Source organism: Chionomys nivalis, chromosome 10, assembly GCF_950005125.1.
Source record: "Chionomys nivalis chromosome 10, mChiNiv1.1, whole genome shotgun sequence".
In the NCBI taxonomy this organism is placed as follows: Eukaryota; Metazoa; Chordata; class Mammalia; order Rodentia; family Cricetidae; genus Chionomys; species Chionomys nivalis.
In genome coordinates, this window is record NC_080095.1 from 27,036,442 (window position 1) to 27,057,621 (window position 21,180).

General features: G+C 44.9%; 1 protein-coding gene across 2 annotated transcripts in view; it reads right to left on the minus strand.

Annotated features, from left to right (window-relative positions):
* Nucleotides 1-21,180, minus strand: part of Tdp1 (tyrosyl-DNA phosphodiesterase 1) — an 83,491-nt gene that overhangs the window by 59,548 nt on the left and 2,763 nt on the right. For both annotated transcript variants that reach the window (XM_057782491.1, XM_057782492.1), the window contains exons 2-7: nucleotides 15,943-16,499; nucleotides 13,681-13,724; nucleotides 12,591-12,646; nucleotides 8,790-8,886; nucleotides 4,711-4,745; nucleotides 1,177-1,269 (exon numbers count right to left, since the gene is read on the minus strand). In XM_057782491.1, the coding sequence (XP_057638474.1) occupies nucleotides 1,177-1,269; nucleotides 4,711-4,745; nucleotides 8,790-8,886; nucleotides 12,591-12,646; nucleotides 13,681-13,724; nucleotides 15,943-16,492 (875 nt within the window). In that variant the 5' untranslated portion in view covers nucleotides 16,493-16,499. The remainder of the gene's footprint in view (nucleotides 1-1,176; nucleotides 1,270-4,710; nucleotides 4,746-8,789; nucleotides 8,887-12,590; nucleotides 12,647-13,680; nucleotides 13,725-15,942; nucleotides 16,500-21,180) is intronic.

Below are 21,180 nucleotides of genomic sequence, written 5' to 3' on the forward strand. Positions count from 1 at the left end.
AGGGAAGACTTTCCAACGTAGCTCTAGCCCAGGCTAGGCAGCAATACTGGAGATGTGTGTGTGTGTGTGGGGGGAGCAGCAGAGCACACTGGGGTCCTGTAATGAAGCTAGACAAACGCCCGCATTGTCTTTGGACAGAGAAGGCTATCAGTCAGCTCTCTCCCAAGAAGGCAGGGATGTACAAGAATGACTTGAATGAAAGAAAAGGAATTAAAGCTATTCTCCAAGGGGGAAAGAAGTAGCTGAACTCGAGTTAAACACACCCCTAGAAATCCCTCTTACAAACAAATCCTTGGGCTGGGGAGATGACACAGTGGTTAAAGAGCTTGTTCAAGTGTGAAGATCAGAGTTTGGATCTTCACAATCCATGTAACACCAGGCACGGTAACTCACACACATAATCGCAGTGAACCTGCAGCAAGATGGGAGGTGGGGACAGGAGAATCCCCAGAAACGTGGGCCAGCTAGCCTGGTGCACATAGCAGCAAGAGACCCAGTCTCAAACAAGGTTGACGTTGAGGACTGACACTATAGGCTGTCATCTGACCTCCACATGTGCATGGTGGCACACACGTGTCCCTACTCATGCAAAACAATGCACACAGGGATCAAACAGAACAAAACAAAACTCACTTCTCTACACTGCCTTCCCATACCAGCAGATGGTCCCAGTCCCACTTACAGGTAGCACTAAGTGGACCCAGTAGGCTTAAAAAAAAATAAAAAGAGCATGCGAAGTTGAGAGAGAAAAGTGGTCGGAGTACACAGGGGAGGAACTAAGGGGTAGACTTAACTTTAAAAAATTATATGCATGTGAGAAATTCTCAAACTAAAAAAGAGACTATAATAAATAAACTTCACAAACCACTTGCATGTTAATATTCCTGTACACAGTGACGGTCACAGATGATTCTGCACCAAGTTGTTAACATTAGCTACCTCAAGAGAGAGGGCGGAGGCCAGGGAGCAGTATAGGGGGTATGGGATGTAGCTCAGGTAGAGCATGTACAGTGCCCTGCAAAAGAAATCCCATGGCTGTTGCTGGAATGCCCTTTCTACGCACATGCCCATCACTTGCACAGGTAGAACAGCAGAAAGAAAAAGGAATGCAAATAGCATTTGCCTTTGCCCTTTCCCAGCATAAAAGCCTGCCATGCAGTGCAGGGCCCTACCAACCCTTGGGTTTTCTGGTGCCAGTCTTCCCGGATGAGGTTGGAGGTGTGGATGACAACTCGAAGGCCTTCTTCATAGAGCAAGAGCATCATTTTCCTTCAAAAAGGGGGAGGTGAACAAAAGCATGAACAGAATTTTCCAAATAAACAGGTTTCTAACAAGAATGCAAGAAACAGCTGGAGGAATTCTTAACCTTTTATATTACCCAAATTTTAATTATTATAAACCCCCTTCTATAGAAAGCTACCCTCTAAAAATGATCAGAATATCTGAGGTTCATGAACTCACATCCCTTCACCAGTCCCTTAGGGTCCACGGTTATCATTTCATTATGGACCACAGGGACATGCCCTACAAGCAAGGTAGGAGCAGAACCTCCTGCTGTGTACAGCCTAGCCTGCTTGCAACAACTGGCGCATACATGGCACAGGTTTAAAGTATCTGTTCAGGAGCCTCTTTCAGCCCGTGGCTCTGCGCACACATGCAGTGTACTAAGAATGTAAAATGTATCTCTTACTAATGTTGCATTTTGAAGATCGCCAGATGCCCTGTCCTCATCAGACATGTGTGCCATGTGCCATGCTTGTCACCATTGCGTACCTCGGCTTGAAGCAAGTCTCTTTCCTCCTCCATGAACTCAAGGGAGACTGGACTGAGCCCTCTCTTTCCAGGGGAGCGTCTTACATCACTAACATATTTTTCTTAACTTTCCTTCCAGTGAGAGAGGACAGGAGATATACACAAGAGCTCTCAATGTGAAGTCTAAAGACAGGAGCCTGTCCTTTAGAAGTCACAGGAGCTTTAGTGAACCAGTCAGTATGCCTGAGCCTCCTCTTTTCATGTGGATCATGAAGGATCAACCCCGACTTGGGACTGATGACAATGAAATCCAAGTGCACAATGTAAAGGTTAATAAACACTTGGGCATTCATTCCTGTTCGGTGCCCTGCTTCATTTTGTAACTAAGTGTTGGTGACTTTTATCTCCAGAGTGTATCCAGTTACTAAGAGACTTCAGTCTTCTCTCTAGAACTACAGTCTCATTTCTCAAGGCTGTAATGCTTCTCTTGACTTATTTTTTTTTTTTTTTTTTTTGATTTTTCGAGACAGGGTTTCTCTGTAGCTTTGGTGCCTGTCCTGGAACTAGCTCTGTAGACCAGGCTGGTCTCGAACTCACAGAGATCCGCCTGCCTCTGCCTCCCGAGTGCTGGGATTAAAGGCGTGCGCCACCACCGCCCGGCTTCTTGGCTTATTTTTTATGGTTTCTTCTAAGGCCAAATGCTAGTTCTTACTAGCTTATATATCTCAGTAGATACATGTGGCAACAAGCCTGTTTCTCCCCAAATGAGCCACTCCACAAGTTGAAGCTACACTGGAGGTATATAAAGGTGAAGGGAAAGGCCAGACATGGTGGCACATGCCTGTAACTTTAGCAACTTGGGAAGCTGTGGCGGAATTGTGCCTATGATGAGTTCAGGACTAGGCTGGTAGGTTTCAGGTGACCTTGTGTGACTGTGCTCTGGCGTGACCAAGGTCCTGCCTCTTGAAAAAGATAACTAAATAAGGGGAGAGGAGGATCAAAAGAGAGAATGAGATATTTAGTTCTTAGCAAAAGGAGGAAGTAATTCAAGTGGGCAGACAATAAATTAATGCAAGGCTCAAGAAATGACAGCTGTTGAGCTATCTGTTCTGTAGTTATGAAATGTGGTCCCTGAAATCTGGATAAATTAAGACACACAGTTGCGACATTAGCAGCTGATTATAATTAAGGATAAACTAGCTAGGGTCTCATGATAGAAACTTTACAAATATTTCCATTAATCAAGGCATCAATTACGAGGAAATCATGTATCAATGTCAGTGAATCCTATCAAACAGAATTAAGAATTAATTTAAGGGGAGATATATTAATCTTTTCATAGATAATATTATGTGTGTTAGTAAAGTCATAGTTAAAACTATAGGGAGATAAGGAATGAAGTCTCCCCAAAAAGGTGGACCCACAGTACTGTCCCTAAGCAGTGGGGTAACAAAAGGGCTGCTTCCTCAATGGGAAGGTGTGCTATGCAGAAGGGAGGAAATAAACGCCAGGTACCTCCATTCCAGGCACTGTTTTAGGATGCTCTAGCATGTGTCAAAACAATGCCAAGAAGAAGCAATTCTCATTTTACAACTGCAGAATCTGCGGCTGGAGGAAACAGTATTATCTAGGTCACCAAATGAACCTGTAGAAGATGGTTGAACTCACCCACGCCCATAAATCAGGGCACTGTGTGTAGGGCACACAGCCAGAGGTGAGACGGTGAACATTTTATGCTACTAGAAAATGATGGGGAGAAGAGGTGTTGGTGAGAAGGATGGCCAGCTGGAGAAGTTGGCGGGAAGAAATATGCCCCAGCAGCGCTGGCTGGGCCCTGCTTAGATGAAGACATGGTCCATTCAGTTGCTTTGGCTTTGCTCCCCAACTCTGGGGAAACCAAAAAGCTTTCCCATTCTAAAGTACCAAGTAACACACTGTGCCTGGGATTGCTGTGTGCCCTATGTGGTCAACGCATGCTTGCTCAGGCGTGTCATCCCAGGAACTGCGCCACAGCCACTGTTGTTAGCTCCAGGCTGTGGAGACAGTGTCTACTTCATCGCCACAAGCTGGGGCTTTCTCTGTTTCTACCTCACATGCTCTGGTTTGTGCTCTCACCAAAGATGAAAAGCTGTGAGGACAAAATGGCATCCTCCAGACTTGACACTCAAAGACATTATAGATATTGATGAATAATTTTTGTCACTTTCTGGTGAGACGGGGATCTCATGGAGACGGATCCCTTGTCTCAGCCTCCCAAGAGGTAGGATTACAGGCATATGTGTGCTATCTTCCCTGGATTGACGAACAATTCTTAAAATAACCAATCCAGATCTCTAGACACGAGTTCATCCTTTATAAGATACTGACATTTCTGCAAATGAAAACCATGGATACTCCCTAGCTCGGAATGGAAAACTCCAGTAACTTCTCCGAATCGAGAACTGCTGGATTTAACCTACAAAATGCACATGTGTGAGCTGCTCTAAGGTGCAAAGGATGAATGAGGTAGAGCAGATACAAAGTCAATTGTAGCAGTGAGCAAACAAAGAACAAATTAAAAACTAAAGTTAAAAGTGAGTTCAATTCCTATTTTCATCCCCAAGGAAAATCAACTCATTTATTCTAAGCCCGAGTTTTCTGGTCTATGATATTAAAAGGATCAATAACTAACACCAGACTATTCAATACAACTCATTCTCGCTAAATCACAGAACTTGTGAGAAGCAGGGATGCCGTCAGCATTGACTGTGTACACAGGATCATCTGTGATCACAAGGACCACGCTTGTAATTCTGTGCTTCCAAGTAGCCACGCCCGATGTCCTGAGTGAAAGGCAGAGACCCGAGTCACAGATTCACGCTTCTATGCTGAATCTTGGGATCAGCTCACAAAGCTCCTTGCTCATATCCTGTGGCCAATTAAAATCACACCTTCCCCCATTTCGTCTAAGTTGCTTACGTGTGATGTGTTCCAAATGCAATATCCAACTTTGCCTAGGACAGAAAAAAACAATTTATTTTAAAAGTCTCACTTAATATTTACTATTCCTAGCTACTGGAAATTAAGGAGGAGGGAACCAAAACAACTTAAAAAAACTGTTTTACTGCCCTCTGTTGGACAAACAAAAGACAGTTTTTTTGTTTATTTTTTGCTTGTTTTGTTTTTGTGGCGTTTTGAGACAGGGTTTTTTCTATGTAGCCTTGGCTGTATTGGAACTCACTCTGTAGACAAGGCTGGCCTGGGCTCAGAGATCCACCTGCCTCTGCCTCCCATGTGCTGGGATTGAAGGCGTGCACTACCATCATCTGGCAGAAGACAGCTTTTATTTTAGCACCCAATAATGCTCATTTAAAACACTTTTTTTTTGTTATCCCACATGATTTAATACATACTGCATTTTTAACTACAGTAATTATGAGTGACAAGCCTAATTTCTTTAGCTGCCAAAAACCTAATAAAATAATTATGATTCTAAACAAAATTTTAATTGAGATATTTTTCTTCTATTGAAAAATTAAGGTGAATAGTTTTAAGGATACAATTAATTTTAAATGAGATTTTTTTTTTCTATTGAAAAATTAAGGTAAATAGTTTTAAGGATATATTTAAAACAGCATTGAATGTGAAGGCAACACAAAGACATCATGATGCTAAATTAAAAGAGAACGTTTCATACAAATTAGCACAAGCTGGAAGTAAATGATGCCAAACCCACCTTGTACTCTGGAATGACATCTTTACAAGTAAGTGTAGGTATGTTGAGAATAAACATTTTATCTACCATCGTGCACAACAAGATGTCGGTCAACAGAATATGCCAGAAAGAACAGGTTATGGGATACACAAACAGCTGAGTGATCAGTTTAGGAATACACTACCTGGGCTCAAATCCTGCCTCATATTTGCCTGACTTTGGGAAAAACATTCTCTGCTTTGCTTTTTCCTCTTTAAAACAGGCTATTGCTATGAGACCCGGAGTTGCTGGCAGAGGATAGGACAGGACACACGAGTGCTTAGGAAAGAGGCATGTTTGCTGTGAGCAAGACAGACATATGAACATCCAGGGAAACCTCCCCACCAAATGATGGAAGGACAGGGCTGGCTGCTAGGGACAGAAACGGAAGGCTATTATATGCAAGCAGGTACAACACAGTTTGCAGGCACTCCCGAAGGTCCGTGCAGCTTGGGGGACACGGGTAGACCAGCATGTGTCTGTGCTTTCTGGCCAGAGAAGAAAGCTATAGACTGTACTTCATGTCTTTACAATTACAGAATCACTTTATCAGCTGATTTTTAACTGAGAAGAAGCAGTGGTTAAGAGAACTGGCTTCTAAATTTAGTTTGGTCACACGTTCCATGCTTTCAGGCACAAACAACGGACTGAAAGTAACTTCAATAGATGCTCTTTAATGCGTGCTTTTTTGGGCTAATGCACCAACTCTTTCAAATGCTGTAATGAATGCCATTAGCAAACCATTTTATACATGGACAAATTAGATTTAAACAAATGGAAAGTGACAAGGCCAGAATGAGCATCGTGGAATGAACCCTCATGCCAAGCCCATCCTCCAACTCACGTGTCAAAGCCGAAGCCCAAGTGGGGCAGGGTTAGTGAGGGGGACTTGATGGTGGTAAGTAAAGTCAAATAAAGTCATGGGAAGGGAGGAGGGGAACCAATACAGTGTCCTCGTAGATACCAGAGAGCGAGTCCACCCCCACCTTTCCCTGCCGTGTGAGGACACCATGAGAATACAGCCGTCTGTCTACAAGGCAGGAGGAACCTTTATCAGGAACCGGAGTGACCTGCACTAGGACTCAAATTCTCAGCTTCCTGGATGTCCGTTATTTAAGCTGCCCAATATCAAAATAAAAGTGTTTTCCATCCAGGAGTGTTGTACGGTTGCCCAGGCATAGAGCCGGGAGGCGGAACTCAGGCAAAGTGACCCTTTGCTACCACCGTCACCTCAATCTCCAGCCCCCTGCACTAAATCTATGCCCAATTGATTCCTTGATGAATGTTATTACCAGAAAAATTCAAGATGGGAGGCACTACAGTATGTCAGGACGGGGCCATGATTCTCGGGTCTCCCTCTATACTCTGACCAGAGGCGCTCTAGTAGGGTTTCTTGAACAGGCTTGGGAGAGGTGTGTCTCTGCGCCCCCTAGTGGCCATCCTAAACGTGGTGCTAGGTAGAGGCTGTCTGAAGACTTTCATCAGGGCCTTCAGGATTCCTGTGTCAGCTTACTGTTAGTTTACTTTCCACCTCTTCTGTCGGTGGAAATCAAAGCAAACAACAGAATTTTAGGCGACTTCTGAACAAAGGCATAAAGATATCTCTGTGCATAAGATGAACCACAAACACTTTTTGTGGGAGAGGATTTTCTTAGTGATTCTGAGGCTAGAACCCAGGGCCTTGTGGACGCTAGGCAAGCGCTCTAGCACTGAGCCACAGCCACAGTCCAGAAGACACGTTTTGAAGCCATAGTGACATGATGTGAAATGGGTTAAATCAGAGAAAAACGCTGTGGGGTGTTTAAAAGTGACCTAATGTCTTCTGTTTAAAACAAAATCATCGATGTCATTTAGAGCTGGAAGAAGCTTAATCAAATGTGAGCTAAAACTCTCCCATTGTGAGAGAGAAAAGAGACCCTAGAAGGAAAATTACAAGGAAAGGGACCCAGATATCATGTCTCTACTTTCAGAGAAAAAGCCCTGGTGTGTACACACACATGTGTGCAGGAAGCATGTTTTATCCGGTGAGCCGTCTCCTCAGTCCAAGATCAGAAACCTTGAGCCCACTTTACTGCAGTGAGGACAAGGAGAGAAAACTGTAGCCGTGGCTCACTGTGGTTCCTCAGGGATGGTGGTAACCATGCTGACAGAGGCAGGAAACGGTGGATGTTCTACCTGCTACTTCACAGTTCTCATTTCCACAGAAAGGAACGCTTTTTAAAAAAAATCCCCCCAACTCCTCTTCTTCCCATTCTTGCCTGCTTGTTGCTCAAAATAACACATGGAATAAATAGGTCCTTCTAGAGGCAGTGTATAAAGTAACCACTCTAAAAAAGCCCAAGGCTTATCGCCACACTGCAGGCGGACTACCGAGCACAGGACAAAATTATGGAAGAGTCAGAGAAACTGGACAACGGCTTCTGTTGCCTCATCCTCCTCTCTGCTTTGGTTCCAGTATGTGACCACTCGATGTCCCTTCACTGCGCTGGGATCTCGTGCCATGTAGGGCTCCCTTCAATTTCTAACAGGCTGTTACTCTACGGGGCTCTCCGTTTCTCTGGCTGATGTGAAAAGAACTTAAAGCATCAGTGGTGGCTAACGGAAGTCGGAAGTGTCACAGAAGCAGTTATCAGCTGCATTCAAAGAGACCCAGAGCCACTGGGCTGCATCTGTGAGACGGGTCGCATGCTGAAATCCAGGTTACAAGAAGCACAAGACAAACTAAGCACAACCAAGCGCTAGCTGGCCTGAGCAGAGATGCATGCTGTACTGAACACAGACAGCAGAAGAGGGAGCTCAGCCCTGAGACAGACTACGGGAAGAGGGTAGCTGACCTCAAATGTAGACATCTCTACATGAAGCTGGGCGGTAGCGGCACACGCCTTTAGTCCCAGCAGACAGGTGGATCTCTGTGAGTTCGAGGCCAGCCTGGTCTACAAGAACTAGTTTCAGGACAGGCACCAAAGCTACAGAGAAACTATGTCAAAAAAAAAGAAAAGAAAAGAAAAGAAAAGAAAAGAAAGGAAGAAATCTCTGCACGAGCCAGGAAGACATACATTGTTCTGTGTTTCCAGAGAGCAAGAAATTAGAACCAACATGTAGCAGTCACTAGGAGACTTCAAGTCAAGCTAAAGAAAAAGGTCTTTCTGACCATGGGAGTCCCTGCTAGTGAAGGGAGTCACTTCAGGAGTGTTTAAGCCGGAATCAGACAAGGATCTGCTGGTAACGCTAAGGGGGGTTTGCTGCCCGCAGCGGGAGGATGGACTCAATTAACTCAGCCTGAGGTCAAGCAAGAGCAGCTTACCTGGCAGAGGGAAATGTTTGCATAGGGCTTTGCCTGGGCTTCCAAGTCTGCCTTGGCTTCTCTCTTATCTCCATGCACAAGCAGGATCGGTTTCTTCCTGAAAAGAGATCGGAAATGTTTAAAATGCATTGTTCACAAAGCTGGCTTCTTGCTTCATTGAGGAACAAAAGCTGCCTAGTCCCTGCCGTTTGTTTCAGACCTTTGTGGCTAACATCAGGTGACTGCCAGTACTCATGCATGATTCCCAAGCCTGGCCAACTGTGACACAGGCAAGTTACAGCTCTGCAAACTCTTGAGTATTAGTCTTCCTTGGTTCAAAAGAGCACAGAGAGGGTTCTGTGCTCTTGTTTCAGATGGTGCCTACCAAAGACATGGACTGGCGAGATGGGTCAGAGGGCAAAGGTGCTGCCGACAAGGCTGATGACCTCAGCTTGATGCCCTGGAACCTACATGGTGGAGAGAACCAACTTGTACAACTTGTCCTCTAGTCACAAGTGTGTTCTGCCATGTGAATATCCACACATATACATGCTCACACACACAAAATACATAAGTAAATAAATGAGAATTAGTAAAAAAAAAATTCCTGTATAGTGAGTTGACGTCTCCTTTCCTCCTTGTCATAAACCAATAATAGTTTTATATTTCTCCCTGCACCTATTCACCAAGCATTTATTACATGCTCTATGTACCGAGCAAGATCTAGGACTCAAAAGTGAACAGTCCCAAGCCCCCCAGCAAGGTGCAAACTTGCTAACCAGTAATTATGGCAAATTCTAAAGACTATAAAATGTTCTTTAGGAACACATTAAAAAGACTTTTTCTGTCTAGTTATTTTAAGACAGGGTCTTGAAATGTAGTGCAGGCTGGCCTTAACATGATGTGCTACCCAAACTAGCCTCAAATTTTGTAATCCTCTTCTGTAGCCTCCCCAGGGCTGGAATACAGATACAAACCACCATGCCTGGCTTTAAAAGGACTTTTAAGAGACATTTCATCTTCTTCAGCTAATCCTTAGACATCAATGTATCTTTACAAGTCCTCCCCAAACGAGAAAAATAGGAGTTTTCTCCAAACAAGCATCCAAGCAAGGTAAACAACTGCAGCCACACTTATGTTATACTGCAGAAGGCAAGACAGGGTACGCCCATACAGAGGTGTTGACTGAGAGCACCACGGGGTACGCTATGGACTCCTGAAGAAGGTCAACATTGGACACAGTGAGATGCAGACCCTCACCACCTGCAGCGCTCTACAATTTAATTCTGGATGCTACTTGAAGTTACCATACCATTCAGGTCATCCTTGAGCCTTGTAGTATTTTCATGACTTCCCAAAATGCATCTGCTAACAAGGGGGTAGAGAGGAGGACTGCGTCCCTTGACTTTGCTAGAGTGCTGTAACTAAGTGCCACAGACCAAATGGCTTAGGCCACAAAGATCTGGCAGCAGGAAGCCTGAGGTCTGGTGCCAGCAGCCTGGTGCCGGCAGCCTGACTCCTACAGGGGACTGAGGAAGAATCTGGGCCAGCTGCCTCTGGCTTCAGGGGGCCCCAAGCATTGCTTGGCTTACAGATGACATTCTCCTTGTGACTTCAGTCTTCCCTGTTGCCGTGTCCAACCACTTCCTTTTTATAAGGTGCCAGCATGCTGGATTAGTGGTCACCCAGGGAGCTCATTTCAACTTGACCAATGATTTCTGGGACGACTCGAACTATACTCGACACAGAGGTACTGAGGCGTAGAAATTCAAAAGACCAAGGCACTAAAGACATGATAGCCCACACCTGGCCAATACTGTGGGAAGGTGACATTTGATTATAAGATTCTGGAGAAGCAAAGGGAAAAAGACCGGAAAGCAACAGTGTGAGGTTCAGGGACTGCTGCCAAGAAGAGCTGGAGGCAAACACCAAATTACTCCCATATAGCCAGTGTCTCTTTTCTGAGCGAAACCCTGATTTCAAGGTGGACTCAGTTAGAAGACTACATATCCAGCCTTAGACATGGCTCGTGTCACGTGACTGAGCTTGGTTCCACAAAACAGAAGCTACTTGGGAGCAGCCAGAACTGCGCAGAGTGGCACACGGAATACGAGCTCCCTCTTTTTATCCTCCTCTCTGCTACCCGGAAAACAGACAAGTGGACTGGACCTTAGGTTGTCATCCTGGACCAGGTGACTGGAGACTGAAGTCAAACCCCAGGAGGGAAGGACAGAATGACAGAAAAGGTGGGTAGTTAAGTCACAGAAAAACCCCTGGCACTCTCTATCTACGCCACAGACAGCCACCATTTGGAGTTTAGACTGCAAAGAATTTATCTTTTCTTTTTTTTTTTTTAATTTAAGCTACTGTTATTTTGAGTTTTCTGTTATATGTAGTCACAGCAAATGTTCTTTTCTCCAACCAAATACAAGCCCTTGAGTGGCAAAGCAGAGATTTTTTACACTAACGCCAGAGGTTTCCGCAATGATGTGTTAAATGCGCCGAGGTCTTGAAGACAGCACTCTTGCTTTCTTGTTGTGTCTTCCTCCATCCTACTTACTGCTAGGGGATTCTGCACAAATCTGTGTTACAGACACAAATGGCCGTGTCACATGCAGGGCCACATCTGCTTGGTCTGTATTGCTTCACAGGAGGCTGAAGAATTGCCAGAGGCAGCATTGAAAGCCTAGCAGCACCACAGCTTGGGTAAGAGATGATCATGGTCCCCTTTCTTAATTCCACATACAGTCCTGGAAGAATCATTTGGGTTGGCACAAAAAGATCATTAGAAAGAACAGCTGTGATGTGCTGAGCCAAGCATGGCATGTGGGCAATGTCTGGGCACACGGACATATCTAGATACCACACTGAGACAACTGTTTCCTTCACATTAACATTGCCCATGAAGTCCTGTTACTTGAGTTGGAATTTGTCCTTTTCTACATCTGGAAAGAGCAAAGTGGAAAATACTAAGTCTATGAAAAGAATGTGTGTGATGAAATACGTAAAAAGCGTTTTCAAGCAGAGGCAGTAACTCATTTGATAAGTGTAAACATGAAGACCAGAGTTAGATTTCCAGAACCTGTGTAAAAGATGCCCTGATGTGGGATTCCCCTTTATATGCTGTGAATATGTTTTATTATTATTGGTTAATAAAGAAGCTATTTTGGCCTGTGGCAGGGCAAAATAGAACAAGGCAGAAAAACTAAACTGAATGCTGGGAGGAAGAAGGTGGAGACACCATGTAGCTGCCGAAGGAGACAGACACCAGAACCTTACTGGTAAACCATGAGCCTTGTGGCAATACATAGAATAATAGAAATGGGTTAATTTAAGATGTAATAGTCAGTTAATAAGAAGCCTAAGCTAACAGGTCAAGCAGTGTTGCAATTAATATAACTTCTGTGTGATTATTTTGGGTCTGGGCAGCTGGGAAATGAACAAGCATCCCCACATACAATGCCAGGCATAGTGGTGCACACACTTGTAATCTACAGCTGGGGAGGTGAATATAGATAGGTCCCTGGGGCTGGACCAGAAAAAAACAAACAAAAAACCTGTCTCAACAAACAGACTAAGATATAAAAGAAGAGAGGAGGAGATGACTCCTGAAGATAAATACTGAAGCCTACACACACACACACACATACACACACACACACACCCTCCAAAAGTTAAATGAATAAAATGCTGTCCTCACAAAATAAATGTTTTCTGTTCACAACGACGTCAAGTGAAATATGGGGAGATGGGTGTCTAGTCTGAGAGCTGCAAGTCTCGCATCCTACCGTACTATTTGCACTCTGGCATCAAGGGACTCACCTGAATTCTGGTGGGTACTGCTTTATGAGCCAGTCCACGTCAAAGCAGTAGTTAAACTAGACAGGGCGAAAAAGAAAAGTAATCCACAGGTATGTTCATAAGAACTGTTGTCAAACAGTTTCTAAAGCAACCACGTACTACAGTGTTCATAGATCTAGACAATTATGCTGCAATATGTAAGAGTAACCCCAAATTTCACCTTGAAGAACACTTGGTTAAAGGGATCTGTATAAATGGAGCCATATGCCCAAGATAGGTTCTATGGATATTATCTGCACGTACTTCAGCAACATTTCTATTTGTCCTACATTATTTCTATAGTCCAGGGCTACCAAGTTCCCCTGAGGTGTCAGAGACAAAGATCCCAGAGCTTTTTAGGAAGGCCATTTCTTCCTAGCACAACTTATCAGTTAACCTGGTACACTCTAACTTGTTCGTAACTAGTACCCACTGAGCACAACTCTATAAGTGTTTTATTTATAAGGAAGCCTCCTCGTTATGCCTGGCCAATCCTGGGCCCAGGACCTCAAGTCTAGCTGAGAGAGAATGCACGGACACAGCTCATTCGGTTCTATCTAGAGATCAGGACCACGTCATACAGGAAGGTGGCACCTCTGCTTGCTTCAGGAATAAGACCTTGAGCTTTTGGACCGTTAGGATGACTTGTCAGCACCAAGAGCCCTGAACATGCAGAAGTAGTCACAAATTCTACTCCTTTTTGGTCAATACAGAACATTCATTTTTCTGAGGCAACTCAAACTTGACTTGGTCTTCACCATGTCACCTCAGGGGACTGCACCAGCAAACCATGAGGGAGGAGATATTTCTCTAACTCTTCCAGGTAGGAATATGAAATGACTTTTTGAACAGTCCTTGTGGCCGGGTCAAGAGTTAGGTATTTTCCTTTGAGCGGCCTCTGTGCTCTATGCTGATGGGGCTTAAGTGAGAAATGCCATGCATGGATTCCACAACATGGATTCCAGGCTCTAGGCAGACGCCAGCTTAGGGGACACTGTATAGGACCGAGAAGCCCATCTCCCGTCACACATCTCTCCTCACCCAAAGAAAAGACACTTTACCATAAACTCACCTGAGCTGAAGAGACAAGTGTTCCAAACAGAGGGGATAAAATATCTACAAAGACAAAACAAATGGAATCTCAGATAAAAACCCTCTATACAACGACCACGTCCAGCAGCCAGTGACAATCAAGAAAAGAGAAAACTGAAAAGCTAATACAAGGCTAGGTTGTAATATTCTGAAAAACTCCCAAAAATATTTTATATGACTTAATATTTATTACAATCTTTGAGAAAGTAGAATGTAAAAGTAAAATCTAAAACTTAGGTCCTGGATGACTGCCTAATTTTGGGCTCTACTGATGCATCATTCATGACTTCCATTCTTCTTCCTGGACCTCGGACTCTTTACCTCCCTCCATACCATCTACGCCCACAATGGTGCTCCCCTGTAGTCAGAGAGTACTTGCTTCCCAAAGCAGGACACTCACATCCTTGGGACTCTAGGTCACCTCTGGGGACATTCCCACATGGTTCCCCTCAGAACTGACTCTGGACAGATTAGGAAGGGTGCTGTCCATTAACTGCACCACGATCACCACCATCTTGCACCTATATAGGACTTCTTAGGGAACAGATACCATTCTCAGGATTGAATGAATGAAGTCAATCCTCCCAGAAGTTTTGAGGTCAAGTGTTACTCTTCCTTTTTGGATAAGGAGCATCTCAGAAGGATGCTGTGTGTGACCACCCAGCTGCAAGGGTCAGAGAGCTAAGGTTTGACCCAGGATGTCTGGTTCTAGGTTGCTGGTACCTACTGAGTGTCTTCTGTGAAGGAAGTGAACTAGTTCACTTATTTGACAGTCACTGGGTGCTTCCTGTACTCTAGACTTTGGGCCAGATTGGGGGGAAGTGGGGTACAAAGAGTTTGAAAGAACAAAATGACTAGCAAGAAAGCTCCTCCTTATTTCGAGACCAGCAGAGTTAGGAGATAAGTTGCAAAACCCTCTTCCAGCTGCCCCTCCCCCTATCTGCCCATTTCCAGGATCCACTCGAAGGCCCCTGTCCTCCATGAAATTTAAGGGAACCTACAATTATGGCTAGTGTTACCAGGATACATCAAACAGAATGGATTTAGATACAAGAAGAACTGGATTCAAGTGTGGTTCTACCATTTAGCAGCTCTGTGACCTTGGGTAAGTGATTTAACTCTTCTGAACTGCAGATCTATCACATGTCCAAGGACATCTGATCATCTTACTAGGCTGCTCTGACAATCAGAATATATGTAAAGCCCTCGCGATGGCATCGCCCCCTCCTTAAATCTTGCTGCTGAGAGCAAGTTGTTACTATTGTATTACACAGAGCAGTCTTTCCATTCTACTCCACTGTTTCCTATGTCAGGCTCTCCCAGACAAAGCGCAAAAACCACTGGCAACTACCTTATGTATCTCAGGGTACCCACAGAAGAGATGCTCAAAAATTTGTAGAGCTGGACTTACTACTATAAAATTAAGCCCACCAACATGTACACATCATACAGGAGAATATCGGGTACTGGCATGCATTTGATAAGGAAAACTGCACTGAGAATAAACAATCTATGCCGTGAGTATGAGCCAGGAGAAACATTAATATGACAGGATGCTTATTGTGTCTATCTGCCATACGAATACGGGAGATGCTCACGTCACATATCTACTCTGTTCTGGACCCTCATCCCACACTGTCTCACCCGTAGCATGGATGAGTGGCCAAGAGGGAGTCCTGTGCCCTTTGAGTCCACACCTTCTGCTGTTCCTCCATGGAATGCAGAAAACCACCAGCGACCATTCTCTGCCTCATACCTGAAGCATCCACCTGCATACGACAGGACTCATTTCTGCTTCTTTGTCCTAGGAACCCAAACCAACTTTCAAGGCTCTCAAACACCAGCAGGCATTGTGAGTCCCTGGAGGCTTAGAGAGAGCACAGGTGGCAGGCCCACACCCCCGAGAGTCTGACTTGCTGAATCTAAGCAGAGCTGAGAACTGGCATTTCCAAGGTCCAGGTGATTCTCATGCTGCTGGCCCAGGGACCATATGGAACCACCACCAAGCTTGTGACACTTAGTAGCGCCACCAGTCAGGTTTAGTCTTCACTTGAAAGATAAACAATTCTAAGCACTGTGCCAAGCATTACTAGGGGCTGAGGTATAGGGGCCTTGAGAAGAACCCTGTCTGCACTCAGGGTGAACACCCCTCCCCGCCAGTAGTTAAGATGGGTTCAGCTGTGCTTCCTTGCTTTACCAAGAGGGAAATAGCTCACCAGCTCCTGAGAGCCTTTGTCCTTACCCTTGATGTGGAGGGCTTTGGAATTGTACTTTGCCTTAATCCCTGAGACTCTGGTGAGGTAAAACTGGAAGGGGTTCCTTGTATCCAGCATGTCCCAGATGTCCTGGCCTTCCCCTGAGGTCTCATACTCATCCTCTGCCTTCTGGGGCCCAGGAGGGCTGCAATGGACAACTTGCTGGGCGGTAGGCATGCTGAGCGAGGAGGAACATTTTTTCTCTTGGACCACCATGTCCTTAGGCTGGGCTTGCTGTGTCTCTGGCTGCTGCTCGTCATCGCTGCTGGACAGACACCAGCCGAGACCTTCTGTGGCCTCACTCTTCTGCCTTTTGGCAGGTAATGTTGAGTCCGCGTTGCTGAACTTCACAGGTGAGAGCTGTCTCTTGTGGGCGACCTTGCGGGCCTCCGAGCAGGTGTGCACAGGCCCCTGCACCGCTCCCTGCCCAGCCTGGGGGACAGACGATGTTGACGGCTTGTCAGGTCTGGGCTTTTCATCCTCACTTTCATCACTGCTGGATATTGTCCACCTCCCATAGCTGCTTTCCTGGGTCATTATACTTCTGAAAAGGAATGATGGAAACATTATTTTCTATTCAATAGTCAACTGGCAATGTAACTTTACTGCTCTCAAATTCCGGTCAGATGAGAGACACGCAGGACTTCTGTCCCGAGGCTGAGCTTCTTTCTCTAGTACCCAGATCTCTTACGTGGGGCTGACAGACTAAAACGCGCATCCTGGGCACCTTCTTCCTGCTGTCTGTCTAGCTAGACCTTGGTCTTAGAAACCTTGGGAAGGGAGTTAAGGTTAAGGGCCATATTAAGAAACTTTGCTGGGCGATGGTGGCGCACGCCTTTAATCCCAGCACTCGGGAGGCAGAGGCAGGCGGATCTCTGTGAGTTCGAGACCAGCCTGGTCTACAGAGCTAGTTCCAGGACAGGCTCCAAAGCCACAGAGAAACCCTGTCTCGAAAAAAAAAAAAAAAAAAACCAAACAAAAAAAACCACAAAAACAACAACAACAACAAAAGAATAATTCTGACCATATTTATTTCTCATTTTACTTTGTTTTTTTTTGGGGGGGGGGCTAAACTTAGGGCTTTGTGCTTGCTAGGCAAGCTCACCATTAATTTAAAACAATTACTCTACTTGCTATTGTATATAGAAACAGCTATCTGTTTGGGGGAGTGGTATGGTGTGTTGTGATGTGGAGGTCAGAGAATAACTTGCAGGAATCTGTTCTCTCCTGCCACACGGAACGCAGGGATCAGACTCAGGTCATCAGGCTTGGTGACAAGCACCTTTACCCACTGAACCAATTCACTGGCTCAAATATAAATATGCATTTATTGGGGGAGGGCAGTGCAAATGGAGGTCAGCAAAAAACTTAAGAGACAACTTCATCTCTCTCCATGTGGGTCCCAGGGATTGAACACACCAAGTCAAGCCTGGCAGCCAGCACCTTTACGTATTGTGTCAGCTCGCTGGCCCACATTCCAATTTTTAAAGTAAAAGTGGAATTTACACATTTATCTTCATGTGTGTACAGGTACACACAGACTTCCATTTCCAAAGCCAGGGGCCTACATTAGCTTAGGTGAGCCTCCACGAGGAATGCCGAGTGACCACTCCATGTGTACAATTTCTACACACCGAGGACTCAGCTCATTTCAGATCGTTATCTTACTAGCCGCGCTGTGACTCAAATGACTGTAACCTGCAGGCCGGGACTTGAACTGAAGCCAAACACTTTCAGTTTCCAAATCGCACAGTTGGTCTAATTTATACTCTCTTACTCTCAGAAGAGCAAAATATAGGATAGATGGACTTTTGGTGTTGGCTACAAAATGCATTCAAGCTACGCAGCAAAGAGCTACGTGGGCTTTCCTGTAGTTCCCTCACGCAATGCCAGAACTCAGAGAAAACTAAATAAATGTTCAGAAATACGTGCTCCTGGGGCCTGGGCATCTGCAAGGCTTGTTTCACAGCTGAAGAGGATGCCTCATGAGCAGGGTAACCAAGACAAAAAGAAGCAGTACTCCAAGGAACTTGACTTGTAACCCTCACCCACCAAAAACAAAAACCAAAACCAACCAACCAAACAAACCAACCAATCCACCTCTCCCAAACAAAACAACAAAAAGAAACATTCAACAAAGTCTCACAAGTGGAAAAGTGTGCTCTTCCGTCAGGTTTTCAAGTGACATACATGCACATTTCAAGCTGAAGAAACGAATAAAAAAGTTTTAAGGTATCCATCACGTTTCCCAGTTTCTCCCCTACCCAGCTTCAATCAATCCCAGTTGATTCACACAAGGTTTCTTCTGGAGTTACATTTTCCCAGGAGCTCTTATACAGAGAACATAAGACATCCTTCATAGCTCACTGATACACTTACCTCCAACTGTCCTGGACAGCACACACAGCCAAAGTGTGGGGGCTGCAGAATGGGTGGGGTGTCTGCCCCTGCAGTAATAGATGACCCCAGGCTCACATGTGTTCTGAACCCGAATCTGCTTTCTAAAAGGTTTGCTAGTTTCTATGAGAATGAGCCCAGCTCATTTCTAGAGACTGTGAGCACTCAGGTTAGGCTTTTTCCTAAACAGTTTCTGATCAATGTGGGTTAAGAAACCAGCTGTGGCAGGTGTACTGTGCCCAGGGCGATACTTTACTGAAATCTCACACCCCTTATTCTAGACTCTTGGGGTTGGTGGACAGAACTCCTTAAGCGGACAGATTTGCTGCTCTGAAGGGACTACTTAATCCTATGAATTTAAAAGGACTACATAAAGAAAAACCCTGGGTGAGACTTCTAGCTTTCTTGAACTCTAAGCCAGTGTAGCAAGTGAAAGGAATTTGCTCTGGTCACGCCCAGACCAAGTTCGCAGCACAAAAGAGATTTCATTTGTCCTTGAGGGACAAAATACTGCCTCTGGCTAGAGAGGAGACAGACTGTGGCTCATAAATAAATGATGGTTTATAAAGGGAGAAAAGGAAAGCCCTTGTAAAGATGAGTTAGTTTGTTTTGATTGGGCATGTTAATTAAGGTAACCAAAAGGGGGCTTTTGATTACTGGACTTCAATACTTTGATAGCTGGACTTTGGTGGTCAGGCGCAGGAGGGGGAAGTGGCAAATAAGGGAACAGACCTTTGTGACTATTTTAGGAATGTAATCTAAGGGCTTTGCAAAACGGGGAATGGGGAAAGGGGAATGCCTGCCAGAGACAAGTTTGCCCTGCTAGGGCCTGCGAGGTCCCTTCAGCAAGGAATTTAGTAAGAGAATCTTCAATTAAGAGTTCTCAGGCTGAGCCGGGCGTTGGTGGCGCACGCCTTTAATCCCAGCACTCAGGAGGCAGAGGCAGGTGGATCTCTGTGAGTTCAAGGCCAGCCTGGTCTACAAAGGGAGTTCCAGGACAGGTTCCAAAGCTACAGAGAAACCCTGTCCCGAAAAAAACCAAAAAAAAAAAAAAAAAAAAAAAAAGAGTTCTCAGGCTGGATATGCTGGCTCACACCCTACAGTCTCAAATCTGAGGCAAAAGGATCTTGAGTGTGTGGCTAGCTTGGGCAATGTAGCAACTGTGAGGCTAGCAAGAGCTACACAGAGAGACTGTTTCAAAACTAAGTCAACAGAATTCTTTTTTAAAAAATTATGTGAATGCCTGTGTCTACAATGAGTGTAGGTTCCCTCAGGCAGCTGGAAGAGGGCCTGGGATCCCTCTAGAGTCAGTTATAAGGTTATAGGTGGTTGTAAATTACCCCGACATGGATGCTGGGAACCGAGGTCAGGTCTCTAAGGAGCAGTACATACTCTTGACTGCTGAGCCATTCCTCTAGTAACCCTCCTGCCCCCTTTTAATCTGAGTGGGTTGTCAGATGCATCTGTTTCAGTGGCAGAGACTGGAGATTGCAAGGGCAGTCATAGCAGATAGCCGGGGGTCAGCGGCTAGCCAGTTTAGCCTCCCTGGTGAGGATCAAGCCAGTGAAACCAACCAGCCAAAAACCACAAACACGAGCCACTTCATTAACAACAGCAAGGTAATGGACTCAGCCTAGACACCCATTCGTAGATGAACGGCTAATGAGAGTGTGGCACACATATACTCACTGAAATTTTATTCAGCTGTAAAGAAAAATAAAATCATGAAAATTCCAGGACAATGGACTGTAGTGATATTTCATTTGTATTTTAATAAATAAAGCTTGTCTGAAGACCAGAATGCAAAACAGCCATAGAGGCCAGGCAGTGGTGGTGCACACCTTTAATCCCAGCACTAGAGAGGAATATAAGGTGGGATGAGACAGAAACTCACTCTCTTTCAGTCTGAAGATTTCATAGAGGTAAGAGCTGTCTAGCGGCTTGGCTGCTTTGATTTCTGATCTTCAGGTTGAACCCCAATGTCCTTCTCTGGGTTTTTATTATGCGTGCTACAATAGATAGATCTGGTAAATATTATATTAAATGAGGTGACTCAAACTTCGAAAAATAAAAAACACATGTTCTCTCATATGAATGTAGGTTTCATGTGTGTTTGTGTATAAATGGATGCAAATGTCAGTGGAACCTAAAAACCTAGAAAGGATATAAAGAGATGGTAAAAGATGCTGAGGAAACATGGGAGGAGGGCAAAACCACACACGTCACTTGAAATCAAAGAGGAGACAGGGACAAGGAAGGATGGGGCGGGGCAGATCTACTAAAAACACACTTCGTAAATGACATGATATTTTGTACGCTAATTTAAATTTCTTAATTAAAATTCAAAAACAAATAAAGGCAGCCTGGGTAATGAGGTTGTCTTCTGGCCTCCACATGCACACATGCACCATCCACATACACATGAATACATACAATAACACACACACAACTAAAAACAAAACAGACCCTTCAAAATGCTCAGGAGGAGCTGTGGACTCCATCCCCAGGCTGCTCAAAATAAAAACATGAAGGAAATTAAGTACTGGGACTTTCTCTCTACATTTATTCTCCATTCTAAAGCGAAGAGCAGGTCTCAGACCCCCTTGAGTCTTGTCCAGATCTGCTGTGAACACCCACTCTTCCTGCTCCTGCTTCTCCAGTGCTGGGGTTAAAGGTGTGCACCACCAAACCCAGTCTCTCCCCGCCGTCCAATATATGAAATATTTCACCAATTTGTGTCACCCTGGCACAGATGCCATGCTGATCTTATCATTCACATGTTGGCCACTGCAAGGAGCACACTTTGCAAAGACATGCTCATCAACTCT